At 38.3% G+C, this 25,139-nt stretch overlaps 2 protein-coding genes across 5 annotated transcripts; both read left to right on the plus strand.

Annotated features, from left to right (window-relative positions):
- The first annotated feature begins 23 nt into the window (after window positions 1-23).
- Window positions 24-14,208, plus strand: hmgxb4a (HMG box domain containing 4a). Of its 4 annotated transcripts, none has more exons than XM_036589434.1 (13): window positions 24-125; window positions 2,154-2,293; window positions 2,826-2,909; window positions 3,023-3,098; window positions 4,697-5,362; window positions 7,271-7,504; window positions 7,650-7,831; window positions 9,391-9,472; window positions 9,707-9,771; window positions 9,875-9,974; window positions 11,637-11,812; window positions 12,464-12,586; window positions 14,026-14,208. In XM_036589434.1, the coding sequence occupies exons 4-13, from the start codon at window positions 3,041-3,043 to the stop codon at window positions 14,068-14,070; spliced, it is 1,731 nt and encodes a 576-aa protein (XP_036445327.1). In that variant the 5' UTR covers window positions 24-125; window positions 2,154-2,293; window positions 2,826-2,909; window positions 3,023-3,040; the 3' UTR covers window positions 14,071-14,208. The 4 variants fall into 4 exon arrangements, with proteins under 4 accessions (XP_036445327.1, XP_036445326.1, XP_036445325.1 ...); XM_036589432.1 differs by lacking the exon at window positions 2,826-2,909 and adding an exon at window positions 1,798-1,890 and having other exon boundaries at window positions 56-125; window positions 2,154-2,263; XM_036589433.1 differs by lacking the exon at window positions 2,826-2,909 and having other exon boundaries at window positions 2,154-2,263.
- A 3,060-nt stretch (window positions 14,209-17,268) lies between these two features.
- si:dkeyp-69e1.8 (uncharacterized protein LOC100001340 homolog) lies at window positions 17,269-24,883 on the plus strand. Its single transcript, XM_036589436.1, has 4 exons — window positions 17,269-17,558; window positions 17,951-18,029; window positions 22,742-22,908; window positions 23,614-24,883. The coding sequence occupies exons 2-4, from the start codon at window positions 17,954-17,956 to the stop codon at window positions 24,466-24,468; spliced, it is 1,098 nt and encodes a 365-aa protein (XP_036445329.1). The 5' UTR covers window positions 17,269-17,558; window positions 17,951-17,953; the 3' UTR covers window positions 24,469-24,883.
- The last annotated feature ends 256 nt before the right edge of the window (window positions 24,884-25,139 follow it).

The raw sequence follows: 25,139 nt of genomic DNA on the forward strand, positions 1-25,139 counted from the left end.
TTTTTAATGAGAGCTGGTTTTGTCTCTGGGCTGCTGTGCTGGACCCTCCTCTCAGCTCCATGCTTTGTTGTTGACTGAAATCAAAGATGGCGTCTGGCGTCGCTTAAATTGAGGGATCGGCGAAGGTAATTTTATTATTTATTTCTGCATTAATCACGTTTCTGCATATCGTAAAATATCTCATGTCCTCCGTTGCATCCGCGGTGTTGTAGCAAAGAAGCAAGACGCACAATAAAGTGCTTGTTTATTTAATCGCTGCCCTGTTTCGGCCTGTACTAACGGAAACCGCGGGCTCTCGTGGCGGCGCTGGCCGGCGGAGAGTCGCCCATCCTCAGCCACACGAATCCTCGGACCTCAAACACGGGAGCGAGCCGGACCCCGATGGAGCGAAGGGGGTGTGTTTGTGTGTCTTTTCGAAAGTAGGCGGGAAATATCCACTCAATTAAACAGGGAGCTTCGGCTCGCTCCGTAATTTCGTTTCCGTGTGGCTGGATGCGAGCCGCGGCGCTAGGCGGCATTCACAGCACTGTGAAACTGTAAGGTTAGCCCGCGTCCTCTCTCCGCCTCGCAGCCTCTCCATCTCTGTTCTCTCTCCATGTCCACCTGACACACAACAAAATGTGACAGCACCCCCTCAGAGTCTGATCTCCTTAAGTAGCTCAGTTAGGGTGGGTGATACTGTCACTGTATAACGGTCCTGGACCTGAAAGAGAAACTTTGACAGTACTTGTCGAAGTAAATGTCAACTTTTTGTCCAGGCTGACTTCCCACTGTCCGTGGCTCTTACTCTTCTAGCTCAAACTGTAGTTAAAGACCTTAATTAGGGAAGCATCGATATGGGCGGTCTGGGCTGATGCTATTATCCGATATTTTTAATGAATGTATCTGATAATGTCCATACAAATGCCTACACAGTTATAAAATGTAGAAGCTGACACTAGATCCACCTGGATGAGCATTGCAGAGAAATGCAACATTTATTTGCATGCTTGTTTATTATTGATATATGCTGATTGAAAAATGCAATGCAGACGTTTTAGCACAGTCACCCAGCATTGTATATTGATATGAGTCTGATATCATTGTGCATCCCTGACCTTAATGTTTACATTTTAATTTGCATTATTCAAAGATTAACTACTTTGTTAGCATTGTTTAGTGTAGTGAATATAAGCTCCCAGGAGCTTTAAAGGTTTGCCCCATGCATTATTTCTTCTCTAATACTTGTTTAGGCATCCCTTTGCCTTAATGACTGCACCAGTCCTGTCAGGTAAGGATTACACCAGTCTGTTGAGTTCATTTCCATTTTAGCCCAGTGTTCCACTAACTTTGAGCTTCTTGTCAAAGCAAAACACAACATTGATATTCCCACACTCCAGAATGTCAAGTGTAGGGTGTCTGTATGTGAATTGTTCAATAGACATGATGGAACACGCGGACAGTTTCTCAACACTCACTTTGGAACCGCAGGTGAAATGCTGAAATAGGCACACACGAGCTCTAGCTGAAATGTGCACCCAGTTTGTGAAAGAGTGGGTTACAATGGACAGGAAATTAAAGAGACTGATGTAATCCCTACCTGACGAGATTGATGCTGTTATTAAGGCAAGTGGATGCATAACTGCATATTAGAAAAGAAATGATGTAGGCGACTCATTTTTGTCCAATGAGTTTAGTGCCTGAGCTGCTTTGTCGATGCTTATTTAAGCCTGAATAGAAAAGAAGTCACACACAGTATGTGCATTGTAACCTATGAGTTAATTAAGGCTACAGTTCTCATTCTCTTCTGTACAATAGGGTCACCAGTCAAAGAGGCTGATTGGTAAAACCCAGTAAATAAGCGAAGGGTGACCATGGCTTTTGAGGAGATAAAGAAGAAAGGAGTGATGGGTGAGCATGGTCAGACAGTTATTTTTCCTGGCCATACAGCAGGGGTGGAGAACCCCAGTCCAGGAGGGCTGGATTCTTGCACTGTTTGGTGATTTTCCTGCTTAAACACACCTGATTCAACTCGGGTGTTAACTGCCATGTTTAGCCAGAGTATTTTAGAGCAGGGAAATCGCCAAACTGTTGGACTCTGCCGCTCAGTTCCCCACAACTGCTTCACGGTAATGGATTGTGAACCAGATTTAATGCTTCTTTCATCCTCTTAGAGATGTCAAGCATGGAGGGAGAGATGGGCCTGGTGGCTGGGCGCAGTCAAAGGGAGAAAAAGCGTTCATATAAAGATTTGTTGAGAGAGGAAGAAGAAATTGCTGCGCAGGTGTGCAAAACTTCCAAGAAACAGCCTAAGGTAACAGCAGGGAGGTAGACATGGTAACATTATACATCAAGTTGCCCTACTTTTAAGCAGGAACTTTGTGACAAAAGGTTGGTGACCATGTCCAATTGTTTGCTAATGAAGAGCAGATAAAGATTTTTCTGTCTATGTTTTTAAGAATACCATGTTGCTGTTGCATGTAATATCACTCAATTACAATGTAACAGTACATGGTTTATTACAGGGGTGTCCAGTGTTATCCACAAAGGACTGGTGTGGCTGCAGATTTTCATTCTAATCAAGTAGGAATACACCTGATTCCATTTGTTTTAATCAGTTAGTCTTAACAACTGATGTTGCTCCTGCTTTTTTGGAATGAAAACCTGCAGTCACACCAAATCTTTGTGGATAGTGTCAGAAACCCCTGGTTTATTATACTTGTATAATTTACAAATCTATCTATATCTGCCTCCTGTCAGCTATTGTACAATGGCATTGTGATCACCTCGCTGTTGGTATTTCATAATGATATTCTATACATGCAACCTGATGTTATGTTACCTAGGTAGAAATGGCATTTGGAATAAAGGGGTCTTGATGGGACCATGACTTTCTCCCCTTCACTCCATTTGGCCTCTACTGTTGTAGTGTAGGTATAGCTATAGTTAATTATTGAGTGCAAACATATTTTTTTACCTTACAAATTTTAGATATGGCTTCTGTGTAATTCTGTTTTGTCCTGTTTTGTCTGCCAATGACTAGGACTCTGAATTGTTTTCAATGGGGGGAGATTCACATAAGAAAAAGAAAAAGCATTCTGATGACTGCTATTACAGAGGTAGGTGTGATGAAGAGAAAAGTTTTTTTTTTTTCTGTTTTTTTGTGGGTGTTTATCATTGTAAAATATGCCAGAGGCCTTTCATATGTATGCATACTCAAAGAATGCAAAAACAAAGAGAGAATTTATTGAAATTTTTATTTTCTGATATAATTATTTGTTTTATGGAATTTGAATATTTTGTGCACCAACACATAAGATATTGAGGCACAGGTGATGCTTTCAGTAGCCTTTAGTCCTATTTTAATTTATGTAAATCCTATGCCCTGGTAAAAGAAGCTTAACCCTAAGTTACTCTTGGACTGCAGTTACATGGTACCGTCATGCCTAAAAAGGACTCAGAATGTAGTATTTTTGTCTCAGAAAAATGAGTCATGTTATTTCAGCTTGATTTTAATTTCAGTTAACACCTAGAATCACAAAGGAACCATTGGTGGGTCTAGACTTCCATTCCTGACTCTCATACATACATATCTTACATGGTAGTTTCATAGTAGTAGTTAATGAAGTTGTGACTAGATAATAAGCCTTAAGGCCATTACACACTAAAGATGATGTGAATGAAAAAAAAAAATCGGCCTACTGCACATCCAATCTGATGGTTGTTGCCATGCCAGCAGCAAAGACACCAGCGTTTGGTTAAGTAAGTTCATGGCGCCTCTGAAAGTGCACAAAAATCGAGTGAGGACTGTATCAGTAATGTGATAATTATTCATTAAATCTTAAATCATATTCATTGAATATTTAATGTCACAATACTTCATAACATGCTTTTTTGAGCATATCCTGAATATTGTCATTACTTGAGAAGAACACTCACAAACTGCATGTTTCATTAAAAAGTTAGCCTGATTAGTGCTGTTTAATTGGAGTTAGTGCAGCCCAGTATGTGAAACCTTGAATGAAAGTCATTCATACTTTTTGATAGTAATTTTGTCTGTTCCACCTAATTAAACTTCAGAGAAAGTAAATACTGTGATGCATGTTGTCTATCAAGAAATTTTCTTGAAGTGTTGTTAAAATATATTTTTGCCATCTCAGCCTCCCTAATTTTCACCAGTCATACTTGATGTTCAAGACACTGTAGTTTATACACGTGATCAAATACATTTTTGACAGCTAAATAAATAGCACAAATAAATCACATTTGTTGGGTGTTGGCCAAGGTTAATAACAGAATAATAAGTTTAGAGTTTGTGTTAAAACCTGGTTATGCATTTTGTCTTTTAGGACTAGACAGTATGCAGTATTTTATCATATTGTGATAAATTACATCACGTCGTGCTTATCTGAGTAACTCATGGATGTCAGAACTAGAACACTGAACAACTAAATGATTCATGAGAAAGAGAGCATAATCAGTCAGTTTAATTGGACAAGTACAGCACGGTATCTGAAATGTTGAACAAAAATCATTATATTGAGGGTTTTTGGTAGTGTTTTTTTAAATGTGTCACTACTAAGTTGGAACAGGCAAAAAAGAACTTATCAGGTGTCGGAAAAAGTAAATATTGTTACACATTGTGTATCGTGGAAAGTGAAAGTATAGTAGTATTGTATTTTTGCCATATTGTTCACCCCTTGCCGTCTTTCTTCAGACCACCATGGCTCTGGTCCTCCTCCTCATAAGAAGAAGCGCAAGTCTTCAGACCGCTCACCCTCACTCTCCTCTTCATCCTCCTCTCAGCCTCCACACTCCACAGACACTGCTATGGGCCTCTTGCAGGCCATCACCTCCCCTATGGCCACAGGCTCAGATCCCAGCCCCCACCTGCACAAGAAACCCTCCTACCCTCCTCACTCCTCACTCTCCTCCTCTAAAGACCGTAAGCGTGAAGGCAGCTCCAAGAGCAGCCACTCCTCCTTCTCTCATTCCCACTCCCGGCCCCCTGGCTCATCTTCCTCATCATCCAAGAAGCACTCTTCGTCGTCCTCTTCCTCTTCTTCCAAGTCGTCCTTGTTCCATGGCGGTGCAGGCAGGGGTGAGCCGCTCACTCTCAGAGAGGCTGAGGGGCTGAAGATGAAGCTCATCCTTTCACCCAAAGAAAGGAATGAGGGAGGAGGGCCGAATGAGGGGTTCCCCTTCCCTCCGCACTTGTCATCCTCCTCGGGGACCACAGGACATCACTCGTCCTCCAGCGTGAAAAAAGCAGGGATGAAGAAGGAGAAGGAAAGGGACCGAATGACGTCATCCAAGCTGCCGAAAAAGAAGCAGCACAGCCGAGAGCCGCTGCCTGTGGTGGGGAAAGAAGTGGAAGTGGAAGGTGAGAGTTATTCTTCAGATTGGTCCTTAGCACTGCTTAAAGCGATAGCTTGCACAGTTTACCCTTTACTCCAAAATCAATTTGCCAAAACATGATTGGTGTCTGAAGTTTGCTTCTTTAATTTTTGCGCAAGAGCTGTGAGGCTACTGTAGCTAACAAGTAAAGGAAACTTAAACCCCAGCATGCCTAAATCATCAGCAACACCACTTAAAGTAATCTCAAGTAGACTTGCTTATGTAGTTTGTGACGCTGTATACCCCATGTGTCAAGCACAAGGCTAGATCAGGTGGACTAGATCAAGCCCGCCGCACAATTCTATCCAGCCCACAAAAGCATTTTAATTTTCTATTAATATTAGCCTGTTTCACAATGTGCTGCACTACAGTACCCAGCATGCACTGCAATGTAATGTGCTCTGACTTTCCTACCCCAACAACAGTCTATGGGACAGCGGTTACGCCTGAATTCTACACAATTCTGCGCAATTCCACACCAGTCATATCATCAGAATGCATTTCAGCTGCAGTTCAGCCACCATAAACACTTAGCATTAGCTCAGCAGCTGGAAATTGCAGCAACGAACTTGCAGCAACGAAAGGATGCCAGGTGTCTAGTTCAAGCAAATAGGTACGTTTAAAAGACTGAGCTCCTGGGGACATTTAAATTTAAAATATTTCAAGTATCCATGTAATATTTCATCCATGTAATAATTAAGGTCTACTACAAGTGTCTGTATTTTACTGTTGAAGTGTTTACATATTTTGAATAAACAATGGCCAGTTTGGGTTTTAGCACAACATAAATTAAAAAATAAATAAATAAATAAAAACTTTTTATTTTTGGTCCACAGATTTGATGAGGTTTTTTTATGTGGCCCTTTTACTGGTTGAGTTTGACACCCCTGCTGTATACCATGATATTAAAAACAAACAAAAGAATATATGCAGCTGTAAAAAAAAACAGCAGTAGAAACCATCTTGAAGCCTAAATATCTCAATACTTTTGTCCATTTTTATAGAACATGATTTACCAGTAATAGAGACCACATAAGCAGGTCCATGTGAGATTGCTTAACAACCCAGTTCCGTTTGAGGAAAAGTGATTTAGGTATGCAGTTTGCACAATACTAATTTGTTATGTATTAGTGTACATTATTTGTTAGCTGCAGTAGCTTCATGACGAAACTAAAGACGCACCAAAAAACACCAGCATTTCGTGGCTAACCAACAACTTTTGGCATGGGTGGTGAGAGAGTATAATTTAGAATGTCTTTCAGACTAACACTTTAAGGGAAGCGGGTGTACTGTAGCACGCAAGGAGGCAGGATGCATTTGCGAGTTTGACAAAGTGAGAACATAAAATGCACAACAGGAACTAGAACATAGGAGAAACAGAGCTTTGGAAACAAAGAGTAAAACACAACAAAACAACAAGACACAAATCCACAACAATGCACAGCTAGGGAAAGGAGCAAACTAAGGGGCATAAATATTCACCTCTTCGGTAAGAAACACCTAGAGACAATGACAAAGCAGAGATAACAAACTGAACGCTAGTGCTACAGCTAATAAGAAAGAGGGACAAGGGAGAGACAAGAGAACCAAAAGCACATGGCAGGAGATGGTGGAGCCAAGAATGAGGGACAATGACATTGGGAGCAAAGAACAGCTCGGCTGTATGTAAATATTTTGTGTTGTACGCTACTGTTCTACCGGTACATATTGCAAACTCTCTGTAAGATGCTGTTAATTCTGGTAAGATCGTATGTCTTATATACAAAGGTTAGTAGTGCTAGGGTTAAGTGCAGAAGTAATGGTTAATAATGGTTTATTACTGTGTGAAACGTTTAACTGTATTTTCTTTAATGTATTTGCATGTGATAATATACATAATTCTCTTTTCCCTTAGGGCACTATGGTGGGTCTTTAGGAGGACTGGGAGGCAATAGTTCATCCTCAGGAGGAGAGCTAGAGGCAGGTGAACTAGTCATTGATGATTCTTACACACATCTCTCCAAAAAGAAGAAAAAGAGCAAGAAGAGCAAAAAGAAAAAGGAGAAAGAGAAAGACAGGGACAAGGACAAAAGCTCAAAGGAGAAGAAGCACAGCAAAGGAGGAAGTTCGGGAAAGAAAGGATTTACAGGTGAGAGTACCTCTCATTCAAGTATTTATAGCTTTTCTGTTTCTTCATCTTAGGCTTTGTCGTTCTAAAGGTGATGAAAAGGGATGCTGTTTGGATTAAATACCATAGAGCTAAAATTACTATTTGCTTTCTACTGTTTCTATAGGGGACCTGTCCAAAAGCCACTCCCATTCCCACAGCTCGTCCAATCACAGCACTTCAGGAGGGATGTACGCCATGGCGCCTCCAATCCATTCTCATCATCATCATCATCAGAGCAGTGACCACATGGTTGAGAAGAAGAAAAAGAAAGAGGAGAAGGACAGGGACAAGCATGACAAAGATAAGGTGATGCTCCCCTCCAGACTGAGGTTGAACTTTATTTAAATCATCATCATACTGTGCCTTGAAGAGCGATATACGTAAATTTTCTTTGTTTTGATTGGCTATTCACCAAACAGTCTGAGTTGAAACACTACTTATAACTTCAGCAAGGACAAAGCTAAGCTGCTGTAGGGTGAATGGTTGGATATTTGTAAACATAAGGGTTTTGGTGACATCACAAAAACAATGAGTTCAAAAAAAGCACTTTGCAGCTTAGTTTCTATATATGAACTGTATAGACTGGAGAATGAACAGTACATTTTCAAACTTTACCAAGTACTTTGCATACTACATCAAACTCTTTCATAAAAAAATAGAGAAATCTGGTTTTCAATGATATGGGCCCTTTCAAAGGAGTACTTTGGCAAAAAGAAAAAAAATTACCCCTGTAGTTGATCGTTGATCAGCTCAGACATGTCTGGTAACCATGTCTGGTAAGTTTGCTTCTCCGGTTTTGCACTTTAGCTACTATACAGTATTTACATGCTGTTTTGAAAAGAAAAAAAAAAAGTTGTCACATAACTAAAAATAATGTTGTGTAATAACATTATAACAATAATGTTAATAATAACAATGTGCCATACAGTGTTAGAAACCACACAAGTCTAACTGAAATTATGTAACGACTCCACAGTTTCAGGTGGGTGCATGATGATTTAAGTATGCAGTAAGGCAGTGCAATATGACGATATTTATTGTTATCATCATTCATTATGTTGCAGTATGTCACAGTATCCTTTTCTGAGCATATTGTGTGTTGTTAGTACTTAAACACTTCCCACCTGCATGTTTGATTAAAAAGACAGCGTAGTCCTGTTTTAATAGGATTTAATGTAGCGTAGTATGTGAGATGTTGAATACAGATCATTGAATTGATAGTTTTTGACAGTACTTTTTAAACAAGGCACTACTTTATCTGTTCCAACTAATCAGATGTCAGAAAAATACCTATTGTGACAGTTTATGTATTCTGAAAACTTCATGAGCTATCGTGATATTATATTTTTGCCATACTGCCCACCTTGAGCATGCAGTTTACACCATACTAATTGGTGGATTCCATTACTTGCTAGCTACATTAGCCTCATAGCTGCAGTGCAAAACTAAAGAAGCCACCTTCAGACATCAAACATGTCTTGGCTGTTTTGGAGTAAGGAGGGAATTGTGATTTTTTTTTTTTTTTTTGTCAAATTATTCTTTAAGTGTGGAGCTATTAGTACATTTTGTCTGTCATAATGTCACGATACACATCACATACCGTGAAAATGTCTTTAAAGTGGCATTTCTGCATAATTCAGTGTTTGAGATGTAAACAAGGTCCTTAAGAATGTTTGACGTAAAATCTTATTTGTTAACCTGTAATCTTATTACAGGTTAACAAAAACTTTGTTGTCTTTAAATGTGTACTAATAGCTCCACATTTAAAGAATGATATTACTAAATGTGCAGGGTAATTAGCATTTCCGGTCCTAAATTTGGAACTTCAGACTATTAACAGGTCTCACCGTGTTTTTTTATTTCAGCCAAAGAAGAAGAGTATGACAGCGTACCAGGTGTTCTGTAAAGAGTACAGGCTCAATATAAACGCAGAACAGCCCGGGCTCGGTGAGTGTCACTAAATCTAATGCAATTTTTTCTTCATGGTACATTTTATGACTTCATGACTAAATTGCTGCAGATTGCAGAGATGTACCGATCCTTTATACTAACTGAGATTTATGTATTTTGTGTGTGTTATGGTTGTATTTGTAGATTAATTACTACCAGCACCTTTAAATTTACAGTTGACTGAACTGCAGTTTGTGATGGAATCACCAACCTTGTCCTTTTGTTCTGTAGTATTTGGGGAGCTGAGCAAGAGACTTGCAGAGATTTGGAAACAATTGCCTGAAAAAGAAAAGCAGGTCAGAAAAAACTGTGACTTAAACAGTAACTAACGCTGCTTGTACTGGGTGTTGAATAATTAGTGTCAGTAGTGCTGAAACACTTGATTGTTCCTCTGTGCAGGTGTGGAAGCAAAAAGCCCAGTATCTTCAGCATAAACAGAATAAAGCTGAGGCCACCACAGTCAGGCAGAAGAGCTCCTTGTTGGACAGCAAAAGCAAAAGTAACATTTCTACTATTTCTCCACGTTTTTCTTTTTCTTTATAATACCACATCTGAAAGTGGGTCCAGGACTGTCCTGTCTTGGTGGTTTTTTAAGTTGGCAGATTTCTCATTTCATTGATTAACTTAAGCCCGAAATTAGGATTGTCCATTAGAAATGCCCAAGACTTATTTTCCTATTAGGCACTGTTGTCTATTGTATGTAAATTTCATGATCAACGGACCAAAAGAAATGGCCCAAAATGATGTGGAAAAAAGTCTGGTGCCACTGACTTACATTAAAAGTAAAGTATGTTTTTTTCCTTGTACTGTACAAGTTACTATTTTGGATATACAAGGTTTTTATCCAACAGCAGCGATATATAGCTTATATATAACATATCAGCTTATGTCCAGCAATTAGCATTGTGCCAACTACATGCCTACATCATTACATACTTGCGTCACACTTTGTTGAGTTGTTAAGTAGTCTCAAGTAGACATGCACATGCGGTGTCTGACACTATATGCTGTGCTACTATCTATAAAAATAGACAAAGGTTCCAGTACTCTTGGGAATATGCCTTTTTCAGACAGCTTGACTCAACTATCTGTCTGTTTTTATGGGGTTTTATGTCCCACCATGTAAGGAAAAACGAGTATAAATTCAAATCTCACAGTAGGGAAGCTCTTTCATTTAGAAAAAAGACCAGGCGCCTAGTTCAAGCAAATAGGCACGTGTAAAAAAACCTACCTCCTGGGAACATTCCAGTTTTTATGTAATACTTGCTGTTGCTGTTGCAGTTTTGCAGAGAACACCTATGATTTTATTTAAATCTAATTAAACAGTTGGGGTCAAAATGTTAATTAAGAATTAAATAAAACCATACATGTTCTCTGGCCCACAGATTTGTTGAGATTTTTTAATATGGCCCTTTTAGTGGCTGGGTTTGACAACCTTGCTGTAAAGGATGCATACTTGTTTTCACTAAGAATATCACCAAAACGTCATTTGACCAGGGGCACCCATACGAGTGTATACTATAAACTATAACAGTCCTCCCAGTACAGACAATTGTCTCAAACTGGATATCAGTGCAGAAGACATTCTTCCTTAATGATATGTTGCCAGCTATTCACATTGGGAGAAGGAGTGAGGCATAGAAACTTCAGATACTCTGCTGAAAAAATGTTTGAAAAAAATGAATTCATGCTCAGGTAACATCCCCCATAGTCTTATTCAGTTTAAGTTATTACATATGATATATTACACAAAGCATAGAATAAGTATCATCCAAGTGTTGCTCTAATATGTGATAAATGTAATTTAACAGAAGCATCTCTTTCACAGCATTGCCCTAAATTGTAAGATTGATGTTCTTACAATAATATTGTGTAAGCGTAAAAACAAAGCCGCTCTTAATTGTTTTGTCATAGCAATGTTTTTACTGAAGGTGTATGCTGTCCTATGCTGTTCTCACAGCTAAAAACAGATTCAGGTTCCCAGAGTTAATCTATGGCTTGGTGAGCTAGTGCATATTTTTGTTCATTTGTATACATAAAAGGCAAAACTAAAGAAGCAACTTCAAACACCAAACATGTTTAGGCTGATTGACTATATCCAGGATCACTTTAACTAAAAACTCTATAACTTTAACTTTCTCTCTGTTTTTCTCCCTCTCAGTCTCCAGTAAGGCTGTGGGGTTAGGATCAGGCTTGACCTCTGCAGGTCGCTCTTCTCTGGGCATGGCTCTGTCACCGGTGCGTGTTCCAGAGGTGGATCCCATCGATGCCGCTGCCCATCTGCAGCTGCTGGGAGAGTCCCTCTCGCTCATTGGACACCGGCTACAAGAGACAGAGGTCAGCATACCGACAACACAGGTCAAGCTAAATTGCTCTGATCTTTAAACACTTGGGGACACCTTTTCAGCTTTTCAGGAAAAATGTTTAATAAAGTGAGCACATTTTCTTTGTTGGTTTGCAATAATCAGTAAGATAACATATTAAAGACTTAGATTTACTTTGTGGAAAGCAATATCACGTAAAAATATTTGTCAATAACTGAAAATTCTAAATTTAAAAAAACTAAAAACACAATCTCCCATAGCAACCAAAACTGATTTTTCACACAAACAGTTTTTCCAGGTAGTCCTGTCTGGTTTTCCAGATTATTTTAACATTAAAATGGAAAGAGAGGAGATTTGATTTGGCCTGACAGAAACTTACCCTAATCCAACAAACACATTGTTATAACATAGGAAATGTTCTTTTTGTATTTTAAAGATTTTTTAGTAGCAAAATATAGTCTAGTGTTTTACAATACTTTTTAACTTTAATTAATACTAATATTATCTTTAACTTTTGCCCCCAAAACAAAACGTTTATGCACCTCTGTGCTAGAGTAACAAGTTCTCTGAAGACACCGAAACTACCCCTAATTCACTCAAACCTACTCTTTACATAATTCTTTTTGTATAATGCTAGCTGTGTTGCATTCTGTTCTCTCTGCAGGGAATGGTGGCAGTGTCCGGCAGTCTTTCTGTTCTTCTGGACTCCATACTGTGTGCACTTGGTCCGTTAACCTGCCTCACTGCCCAGGTGCCCCAGCTCAACGGCTGTCCCCGCAGCGTCCTGGTGAGACACATACCATCATGATCAGACTGGTAGTCAAGGGAAGCATTCATTAGAATCAAGAGTAAAAAGGGGCAAGCAGATGTAGACTCATGGAACAGGACTATCAGATGCAAAGTAATGCATTAATATAAATTAGATTTGATGCTACATTCACATCTACACTACTAAATTTCAAAGCTCTTTTAACTTTCAAGCTACCACACCCTCTACATGGTTTGCTAATGAGCTTGCAGACATGGGAGAAAAATTCGTTCCGATTGACTACACATTGATTAACTACACAAGGGATGTACAAAATAACGAAAGTACCACATGAAGTACTCATACTCATTGGCTGTTTTCCAGATACACATACTCTGTAGGTTTAAATTTACTGACTGTAGTCCATCTGTTGCTGCACATTTTACAAGCCTCCCTCTACCCTGTCCATCAATGTAAAGAGAACACTATAGGACCACCACTAACCAGATATCATTTGGGTGGTGGATCATTCTTTACCCAGCAGTAACACCAATATGATAGTGGCATGGTAGAAGGTGAGCCGCTGGTACGAGTAAATCAGACACGGCAGTACCGCTGTGTACACTGTGTACAACTACTGTCCAACTTTATTAAAAACACCTAGCTTGTTGGTACAGTTAGAGACTGTAGCTTATATTTTTCAATGTGTCAGTCATTCTCTAGTCCTTCATTATTGATTCGTTTCTGACCGCAGGACACTATTGGCTGGATAGTTTTGGTTGGTGGACTAACCAGCAGTGATATTGAGATGATACTGTGAATGGTCCACCACCCAAATGATATCTGGTTAGCAGTGTTCCTATGGTGGTCCCTTTCTATTGATGGTGGGGTTAAAGGACAGCTGATAAATTGTACAGCAACAGATGGGCTACAGTCAGTCCAAAAGTACACCTGTATGTTAGGTATACCAGATAAAATGGCCAATCATTATGAATATTTCATAATGTGTTTCGTGTATTTTGTACTATGTATGTACATAGTAATATAATTTAGGTAAAAATGATATAAAAAGATATAATCATATAATTCTAAGCCCATGATATAAGTAAAGTTATAAAGTTGATGTAGGGATGGCATGGAATGAACATTTTCTAGCATGAAATGAGTGATGAAAATTATCACGTTTTTTTGGATTATTGTGGTAACGTTTAAAATACACAGTAAAGTAATTCATCACAGGTATTATATTGATATTTGTATTGAACTGTTTGTATTTCTTTGCAACATCAAAAGAAAGTGATCATGCATGGTTATCAAAAATATTATTCAAAATTGAACCAGTATGGTTATTACTGGGTTTTATAATTTGATATGTCAATAAAACTGTAACTGTTCTATCACTACTTTGATGGTATGTAGAATGAACAAAAAATCTTTATGAACATCTGCTTATAATATATCTTTTTCTTCTTTTTCAGTCAAACACCCTAGACAACATAGCTTACATAATGCCTGGACTATGAGTTCTCACACCACTGGCCAGAATGCTGTACCCCAACTGCACTTCATGAGAAACTGACCTCACTCATCATGCAAGACCTTTTTTTTAGGGGTACTAAACAAAATAGAACCAGAGGATTTTTATCTGTTCCCCCTTAAAACCAACAACAACAATGGACATTTGTAGTTGTAGACTTGTTTTTAAAAGCTATTTCAAAATGTTTGATATTTTTTAATTGTACTTTGTTTTTTTAAAGAAGGAATCAGGAATCCTATTTTAGAGAACATGTCTATGTAGGGTTTTATTGTTAGTGTGTTTTTTGGTGTGTATATGTGCGTATGAATGTGTATTGTTTGGGAATTTGTTAGTACTCTTATTCGACTTGCATACATTCATTATGTCCAGAGCAATTTATTTTTATGCAAAAAAATGTACAGTTTCATGTCAGGGCCCAAGGCTGTTTTTATTAATTTACCATTAAGTTAATATAAACAAACAGCAGTTTGACTGCAGTAGTCATTTTATTGCCTCACTTACGATTTTGTACATGTAAAAAATGAAATAATGTGATTGAAATGTTAAGTTGGTTTATAGTAAAAGCATGTATGGAATCTTTTTGAAAGTGTGGCCAAGTATGTTGTGTTATCTAGAATCAGAAACATAAACCTGTACAGTTCATTTTCACCAAACTATGACTAAACTGATGGAAGTTGAATGATGCCAAATGAATGTTTGATCGGTGTATTTGGTAATTCCAAGTACTGAGTGATTTGTGAATATTGTAGGCATATTTTGCCTTTACAGTACTGCTTGTATAGAAGTGGCTTTACACCACTCCAGCTGACACTTTGCATTATGCCTAGTGATCTTAGACTTGTGTGAAGCTGCTTGGTCATGGAAATCCATTTCATGAAGCTCCTGACGCACAGTTCTTGTGCTGATGCTGCTTCTAGAAGTAGTTCGGAACTCTGTAGTGAGTGATGCAACAAAGAATAGATGACTTTTACGAGCTTCAGCACTCGTCTGCCCCACTCTGCGAGTTTGTGTCATCTACCGCATTGTGTCGTTGCACCTAAACACTTCCATTTCACAATAATAGCACTTACAGTTGTGAAATGGAAGCGTCTAGGAGCAATAACAGCTTAGTCATGAAGTGGCAGACCACGCAAACTCACAGAGCAGGGCTGCTGAGTGCTGAAGCACACAGTGCCTATCCTCTGTTGAATCACTCACTAAAGAGTTCCAAACTGCCTCTGGAAGCAACATCAGCAAAAGAACTGCCCATTAGGAGCTTCACAAAATGGGTTTCCAAGGCCAAGTAGCACCGCACAAGCGTAAGATCAAAATGCACAATGCCAATCATTTGTGGAGAGTGATGTAAAGCACGTCACCACTGGACTCTGGAGCAGTGGAAACGCATTCTACGTAGTGACGAATCACGCTTCTCTATCTGGCAGCCGGATGGTCGAGTCTGGGTTTGGCGAATGCCTGGAGAATATTACATGCCTGACTACATTGTGCCAAGTGTAAAGCTTGGTAGAGGAGGGATAATGCTATGGGGTTGTTTTTCAGTGGTTGGCCTAGAACCCTTAGTTCCAGTGAAGAGAAATCTTAATGCTGCAACATATGAAGACATTTTGGACAACTGTGTGCTTCCAACATTGTGGGACCAGTTTGGGGAAGGCCGTTTTCTGTTCCAGCGTGACTGTGCCCCAGCAAGAGTCTATAAAGGCATGGCTGGGTGAGTTTGGTGTGGAAGAACTTGACTGGCTTGCACAGGGCCCTGACCACAACCCCATTGAACACCTTTGGGATGAGCTAGATCAGAGATTGCGAGCCAGGCCCTCTCCTCTCGTCTAACATCAGTGTCTGACCTCACAAATGCTCTTCTGGATGAATGAGCAAAGATTCCCACAGATAAACCAAAATCTTGTAGAAAGCTTTCCAGAAGAGTGGAAGTTGGGCAACTTCATATTAATGCCTATGGATTTAGACACACACACAGACGGTATACACTTATTTCGTCTGCACCCACCTATACACAAGTTATACTGAGTGTTTAAGGCAAGTGTAACCAAGTGTTTAAAGACTGAATCCAATTGGTTAAACAAGTCGAATCAGGTTTGCTCCTAATTGTTTGGAACAAGTAGCCTTTGGTTTTTTTGATCATCATTGTTAGTGTAATGCTAATTTCTGATAACCTCAAAGAGATCTGCAGTGTTAGCTAATACTGGTGTATACTCACACAATGCCACATTTGGCAGACATTTGAAGCTTGTAAGATATTCAAATCATCACTGTCCAAAGAAAAACAGTTTCCAATATGGCGACTTTTCAGGAGACAGCAAAAATGTTCTTAACTTCTAACGTAAGTTAACGTAAAGGGATTTTATTTCAAGCAACTTTGGAAGTTTTTTTCTTTGGTCCACCTATCATGAAATTTTCACACGACATAAAGGGCAGCTCCTGTGCTCAAATGATGTAGAAACACTATCATCAAAAAAAAAAATGAGATACTTGGTTTCCTTTGGACAGCAACAAAATATTGTATTCTTTGCTTTGTATGGTGCTGTTTTCTCAGAGAATCTTTCAGTAAACACCTTAAAGCCTGTTTATTGAAGTAACTTCCTCTTTTTTGGTGATAAACACAAAAGTCACTTGAGTGGACAGTCACCCCTTGTGGAGACCTTTAGATATACAAGATTTAACATACTACCACAGTAATAAATAACAATTCACATCATGCAAATTTGCTATCTTTGAAATATGATTTCCGTATTGAGTTCAGTGACCGTTCAGTAACAAACGCAAAGTAATATATGATTTATTTTATTTTTGTATTCCAAATTAAATATGCCGTATTTGAACACCTGATCAACTCCACCAAAATATTTCAAGACATTTTGAAATGGATGTAGACATAGTGCAAAGTGCGTTCATTTCAATATAAGACGTTAAAAATACTTTAATAATTAGTAAAGATTACATAAGTAAGTTATCAGTCTCAGAACGTGTTTTTAAGGTAACTCTCCCTACTCTGATCATATAACACTGAATAATGACGATGTTTTTGATACATAAATCAAATAAACCCCAAAATTAGACGACCTCCAAACATCAAATGCAAGAAAAACGAAAATAGGGGCCCTTAAATAAAACTCCACCAGGAGAGGAGATGCCTAAATAGAAAAAACAGAGTGTAAACAGCGCATTAGCTTCAGATGCGCGAGCGTTTGGGACTTCCTGTGTGTCTGCAGCTTCAAAGCTAAAGCTAAAGCTCTTTTCAGGGACAGAAACAGCACCTCACCCGGAGAGGACAGTGTGAGATAGACAGAGGAAGCAGAAAACAGACTCTGTGACCTAACAGAGTCATGTGTCTAGGAAGAAAAACAGTGTCTGCTGTGTTTCTTTGGCAGAACAGCGTCTGGTTGGAGTCGCAGAAGAATGAGGAAGTGTTGAGAGCACGAAGATCTGACTGGAGCACTAACACACACGAATCCTGGTTTAGAGGTAACATTTAAAGACTTTTACACATGATTATGGTTGTATGTGTCACTGTTTAGTTCGTGTACATTACAGAGTTCGTTCTAAAGCATATCTTGGTGCATCAGAAAGGAATTTAGAGCCAAGATTTGAATCTAGATCCTTTAGCTGATGGTACCCACAAAAGTAGAGAACATGGAAAGATCTGGCTATGTACTAGTATAGAAAAGTCATCGTACTGTGTTGTAGCTTTATGTGCACAAATTTTCTTGTGCTGAGTCATTTGAGCAGCCCATCCTCCATTCTTTCTGCTCTGTCTCCTCCCTTTTTCTCTGTTCTTATCACACCCTCTACCTCTCTCAACACATATGACAACTCTAAACAGCCATAGTAACAGATAGCTTGTGTCTTACCTGCAGAATATGGAGGAGAACACAACACAAAGCCATGAGACGGAGAGAGAAATGGAGGAAAGCAAGAGGAGAGATGCTGAACAAGGTTGGAGTTTGCTATGCTTTGCTGACATTGGTTTTAACCTTACTAAGGCCACTCTTTAGCTGTTATATTTCATGCCACGTGTATAGGCCTGTTCAAGAACATGGGCTGAAAAGACTAGAATGACAGTGGAACATTATGGTATGATTGTCTTTGTGCACAAGTGTTGGTGTTTTATGTTATTCTGATCAGGGTCTGGGTTCCCAATGCTCTGCTACAAAGATCAGGGTCATATTTATCAAACATGTCAAAGTAAGAATGCTGATCTGCGTTCAGTTTGGAGGTCTGCGATATGAACAAATATAATACCATGATACTAAACAATATTTATTTTTTTCTCACATCTTATAAGTTACAACAAGATAGTTCCACTTTTTAAAAATGCCATCAGAAACTATGAAACCAATTACTTGTATTGAGCATTTCACACACTGTGCTGCATTAAATCGCAATTATGCTCTCTTTTCAATCAAACATGCAGTTGGGAAGTGATTTTTAAATACTGACTATATCCTCAATATTCAGAAAAACATATTGTGACATATTGTGAAGTAATCTATCACAATAACGATAAATATTGTCATATTGCCCAGTTCTAGTTCAGTTGCCTTTTGCCTTTTACATAGCACTGAAAGGGCTACATGGACAGATGAGACCTACACTCATAACAGTAATGGTCCTATGATTATATATATAATATACAATAGGTTTTCATTTATAGATTACAATTGCAAATAACCATTTATGCATTCAAATGGCTCTTTGAGTTGTCATTGTTGTATATGTAACCATTGCCTTTAATAAAGAATCCTTGGAAAAAAAATATTCATGAAGCTTCTTAAAGTAATAATAAGTAATAAGTAATAATAAGATCAGATTTCTCTCTTATTTTTGATGGCCTTACTGACAGGGACAGACCTTAAATCAGCACTTCTGCTCTGAAAAGTCTCTTGAATACAAGCCCTAATTACTCCTGTATATTAAAGTCCGGTTCCATCGCTCTAGTTCCTTGAGAAAATCTATGATGTAACACTACTGGCTGTGAGGCATGTTGGACAAAGACACTTGAGATTATTTAGAAATGCACACCCACAGAAGCTTTGAACAGGTGCTAACGCTGCACCTTAGCCCAGGGCTAAACCCAGCCTAGTGTTAACAGAACAGGGGCATAGCTAGAACTTCTAGAATGAGGTGGCCAGGTGAGATGCAAAGATTTTATTGAGGTGGCACACTGATAGGAAAAAAATAATAATAAAATAGCATTACTGATTTAAAATGACATATAAAGTGATGCGGTGGGTTTTCTCTATGCATAAATCTCTCTCATTCCCACAAGAATACGATATCACAAATGTTCATGAATAAAATATTACAACAAATAACAATACAGCTATTGCAAAAAGTAAACTGAAGGACAAAACTGTCTTGATGTTACAAACCCAGTTCCAATGAGGTTGGGACCGTAGATAAAATGCAAATAAAAACAGGAAATATGCGCTCATCAAAAAGTTGGGACAGGGGCCGTTTAAGATGGAAATGTTTAAAAACATCTTAAACAGGTGATGCAATTATGCTTGGGTGTAAAAGGAGCATCCAGGAAAGGCCTAGTCCGAACAGGGATGGGTTGAGGCTCGCTACTGCATCAGCAAAAAAATGCATCAGCAAAAAATCCTCCTTTATAAGAATAACATTCCTTTGTGAGTGATTGCAAGGACTTTAGGTATTTCACCCTCTACCATTCATAATAACACCAAAAGATTCAAGGAATCCAGAGAAATTCTTCGGTGATGGATGTCACTTTGGCAAACTGTTGTCAATAAACACCGTCTGTTGCGAGTTTAGGCTGTAGTGTAAGTCATATGTCAACAGTTTGCAGAAATGCTGCTGACTTCTCTGGGCTCAAACTAATTTGAAATGGACTGATGCACAGACAAAACTTGTATTGTGAATTTCCACCTTTCAGATTGTTTACAGAAATAATGGATGTGGTGTTCTCTTACCCAAAGGAGAAAAGGGCCATCCAGATTGTAACCAGTGTAAAGTTAGAAAGCCAGGGTCTATCATGGTGTCGGGAATATTTATGGGTAACTCACACATCTATGAAAGCACCATTAGTGCCGAACACATTTTGGAGTAATGTATGCTGTCTTTCTAGACACTGTCTTTGTCAGAGTGGCCCGGCTTATTTCAACATGAGAACACCAAGCCACGTTCTGCATGTGTTACAACAGCATGGCTGCGTAATCAGAGAGTGCGAGTGCTAGACTGGCCTGCCTGAAGTCCGGAACTGTCACCCGTTGAAAAAGTGTGTCTTGTTAAACACAAAATGCGAAAGGCCCTAGGTGCACAGCTAAAGACTTATGACAGGAAAATGGAAAAATGTATGCTTTCTAAACTGGATCAGTTCATGTCTTCAGTCCCCGAATGAATGTTAAGTGCTGTTAAAAGAAAAGATGAGGTAACACGATGGTAAACATGCTTCTGTCCCATGTTTTTGGAACATGTTCCAGACATCAAGTATGAAATGAGTGTATATTTACAAACAAACAATGAAGTTCTGCAGGTAAAACGTAAATTAAAATATGTTTTTCAATTTAACATTAAAAAAACATAAATTAAAATATACATTTTCAATTTAATACAGGCCGAACATAATTTACTGATCACTGCTCTTTATTTTTATTAGCATTTCGCATACTGACTCAACTTTTTTGCATTTGGGTTTGTACATATTTTAGTAATTTGTGAAGAAATAATGTATTTATATCAAGCATATTAAATACGTCACTTTTTTCAGCGCCCAATGTTAACTTTAATAAAAACATTTCATACAGAGAAGCCATAGAAGTTATTCCTTTAGGTTGCATTCAGTACAGGATATACATGAGTCTAAAGATTAGAAAGCTAGTTAGACAGCACTGTATAAAGTAACCTAAACACATGCATGCGTTCAACTATAAAAAGAAATTAGTCAGCATGATAAATGTTTATAGTTGACTCATTTTTGATGGTTATGGCATCTTATCATTAAACATCCTACTTCATAATGTAGCTCACAGAGCAGCAGTGCAGAAGGACCCAGCGCACTTTCACTTGCGTGTTTGCTGAGTAAAATAGCCCATAACTATGTGGCAGAGTGAACAGGCTAAAATGACCTAGGCCTTTCCCTATTCAAACACTGTTTTGTGAAAAGCTTATATAATAAAGGAGTATAGAAATGTGTAATATTGGATTGGGAGATGTTTGGTGATGTAGCACTGTTGCTCATGTTGTACTTTCGTATTTCCACAATGTGCTACTTCTCAGCTGCCAGTAGATGGGGCTGTTGCTTCGTCATAGTCTGAGGCAAATCCTGAGCCCTCAGCTCTACTACCTTCAGTTCTAAATCTCTAAGAAAGCTACATGTAGAGTAGAGACTGAAATTTAGAGTTCTGCCCTTGGTTGTGTATAAAACAAGCAAAACATGAGTAAATATTTAAATCTGCATCATCGCCTTTTCCAGTTTGGTCTGTGTGTGGGTGGTCTCTTTGTAGCAAACAGAACAATCACTTTCTGCACATTTTCAAACATTAGACATATCAGCTGCAATGCTTATTTATTGTTTGCAAGTTTATGGAGAAAGACAAATGCAAGTTAAACTCAGTTCAAACATAATCTAACACAATCGAATGATCCAATCTAACATAAAAAATTATCTTTTGTACTTTTGAGTTGCTGACTTTTTGCTTTATAGAGATATTCAACTCTTTGTACATAGGCATAAAGGCATAAAGATTAGTCTACAAAGATGAATCAAATTAAGCACAAATGGACTGTAGGTCTGCAATATGTAGCAACATCCATGGCATAATTATAGTGGTACTTTTGACTGGATTTTGTGATATGAAACGGCTACTACAACTTATTACTTAATACACTACCAGTATATAAACTGCTGAAATGTAGCAAAGAACTTTTCACAATTATGTGTGAACAGCTTAACAAAAATGCTCCCAAGACTTTCCTTACATTATATGGGAGGAAAATGTCTTTGATTTGAAACGTGTAATTTAAAGGGACTGTTTGAGACATTATGAGGTTTTCTAAAAGTCAGAAAAAGAATTCTTGTACATTAGTTTCAATGCAAAATTATACATTACATATATTGAATACTAGCATATTAAATGTGTTAAATCTCTTTAAAATATATAAAAGTGCATAATAGAGTTTCAGTGTTACAAAGCTCTAAAAAGTCTCAAATAAATATTTTAAACAATACTGACAGTAACCTGGCTGAAAATAATAACACAAAAATTTAACTAAACAAAAAAGCATTTTTTTCCCTGTGTGGTGGAGGAAATTCATTTAATGTAACATAAGTATTAAACATTTAAATCTAACTTTTATTTTTTGTCATAGTAGCATGCATATTCATTTCCTTTTTATATTTTTTCCTATATAAATCTTGTAGTTATCTTGTCTACCTGTCTAATACTTACTATCACAAAAATGGTAAAAATCCATATAGCAAATATAGTTATTTTTAATAAAATTTCTTTCTTTCTTTTGTTTCCTATTATTTTTATTGTTTTCACATTTTTCACTATTTTTTATGCCTAAATTGAAGTTTAGTTCTTGTACGTCAACTGTAGTTGTTTTAAATAACCACTCCAAAACTAAGAAATGAAATTCCACATATACTGTACATCACACTTTTTCTCTATCCATACGTGTAGATTGTGAGTTGAGGCTGGTGCTGCTGGGGTGGGCAGGCTCGGGGAAAAGCAGTGTGGGGAACGCCGTCCTGGGCTTCAGAGCGTTCGAGCCTCGCTGCAGTGCTGACTCCACGAAGCCACTTACCGTGAAGTGTGAGAAGAAATGTGCGAGCGCGGCTGGGAGGAAGGTATCACACATTCTGCCATTTTAATAACCATTCTTACAATTCACAATTACCTTCATCGAAAATATTTGTATTGTGCCTGTGATTAGTACTTTTGATTTTGTTTCTAAGCTTAAGCCACTTTCTTAGCCAAGATATGTGCACATATGCATGTGTGTCAAAATAAACTTACTTGCCTTCATATTTATGTATTTACTTTTCTTGACTATGAAAATGTTCTAAAATAACTTGAATTGAAATATTGATACATTAACATATATTAAATATGGAAAATTTTTCTTCTTCTATAAATTACATTTCAGAGATGTGAGGTTTTGTTACGACAGTGATGTGTTATAAAAAGTTAGTTTACGTATTACATATGTAATATGTAAAGTTATATATTATATATCCTATATGAATATGAATTATTATTTTAAGAAGAGCTAATTTTAAAGCTTAGTTGTTTTAAATAGAAAAAATATTGAATCAGTATTGGTATTGATAGAAAAAATTGATCTCATGCTATCTCTGTCAAATCAAGTTTTTCATATTATATTTGTATAGAAAGTTGTCTTTAATGATTTTCTCCTGAATTTAACTGAAATAATACACAAATTATATTGATACATAATATATAACTTTATATTATACAGAAAGTTCACCATACCAACTTTATTTATAAAATGATGATAAATTATACACTTTGTCTCGCTGTCTTTGTGGCAGGTGGCTGTAGTGGACACTCCAGACTGGTTCTACTCGGAGCGCCCCCCGGAGGAAGTGCACCACCAGCTCTACCTGTGTGAATCTCTGTCAGCCCCAGGACCCCATGCCTTCCTGTTCTGCATCCCTATGCATCGGCCAAACGAACAGGATCTCCAAGCTCTGGACGCTTTAGAGAAGGTGTTTGGTCCTGAGTCTGTCAGCAAGCACACTGTTATTGTCTTCACTCACACACAACATCTTTCAAAGGATCTTACTCTAGAGGAGCACCTCAGCACCAAGCGCAAAGACTTGCTGGAGCTGGTGGAGAAGTGTGGAGACCGCTATCATGTCCTTAAGCTCCGAGCAGAAGGAGAGGCGGATGAGGAGGAGAGGAAGGAAAGAAAGAGCGTGGAGGAGTTGCTGGAGAAGGTGGAGAAGATGGTGAAAGAGAGCGGCAAGGAATTTTACACCTTCCCTCCGCTCGTGCAGAAGGACTCTGGAGTGAAATCGAGGGAAGAAACTGAAGGGAATGAAGAGGGAGATGAAAGTGTGCGGAGGAGGAGAGGGGGAGAGGAGGAAGAAAGGTGTGAGGAGATGGCTGAGGGGAGTGCAGATGGTCTGGAAGTGGTGGAGGATGAAGACAGCACTTTATCTCCTCCCTCACCCCCTCCATCGTTCCTGCGCTGGCTGTGGGACAGCGTGGTGGGATGGGTGCTGTGGCTGCCCAACATGGTGAGAGGCAGCACATTACTTGGTTCTTTTGTGGGGTTGTTCGTTGGGGGGATATTTGGAGGGGTCCTGGGGGCTACGGTGGGCTCTGTGGCCACTGAGGTGGGCAGAAGAAAGCCCCAGAACCAGAAAACAAAATCAAAATGACTTTGTATTAGAAACACTATGTTAAAAAGTCAGCCACAAACTGATGTGTGCAGATGGAAACAACTAATGTGTTATTGTACGTTTTCAAGGCTGTTACTCAAAATTTCTGCATAATTCAATCTTTGAGATTTAAACAAGGTGATTGTGAGTAGTTTGATGTCCTAGAGAAACTTTTTTCTTTACAGTGGGGTAAAGAAACCAGAGGTTACGATGTCTATAACACAAATATAGACATTTTATTTATTATCCAAACCCACCAGTGAACTTGCGCATGTCTTCTGGGTAGTTTGTCATGGAAAGATAGTGGTAAATCTAAAAAAAATACATTTTTTTCAACGGCTATTTTGCCTTACGGTGCCCTGTATGCACCTCTCCGCCATGGAAGGCTTTTAAATATTACGTTTTAGGTCAAAACCTTATCTCAAAACAAACATAAAATAATATCTCAGGCATCAGGCTGTATTTATAAAGAATTCATGTAGTAACTTTCTGTGAGGGATCTTTTAGAGTCATTAAACCCTTCAGATGTCTGGTTCTGGTCTGGTGAACAATTCTGTCTCAGTAAGTTTCTCTAGAATGGAGCATTTCCCATCACACGACTCTAAATGGCTTTGTTTACATCTTAATGTTTGAATTATACAATATATTCTGAAAAATCGGTGGAATTTCAA

The sequence above is a fragment of the Colossoma macropomum genome, unplaced genomic scaffold (assembly GCF_904425465.1).
Source record: "Colossoma macropomum unplaced genomic scaffold, Colossoma_macropomum, whole genome shotgun sequence".
NCBI lineage: Eukaryota > Metazoa > Chordata > Actinopteri > Characiformes > Serrasalmidae > Colossoma > Colossoma macropomum.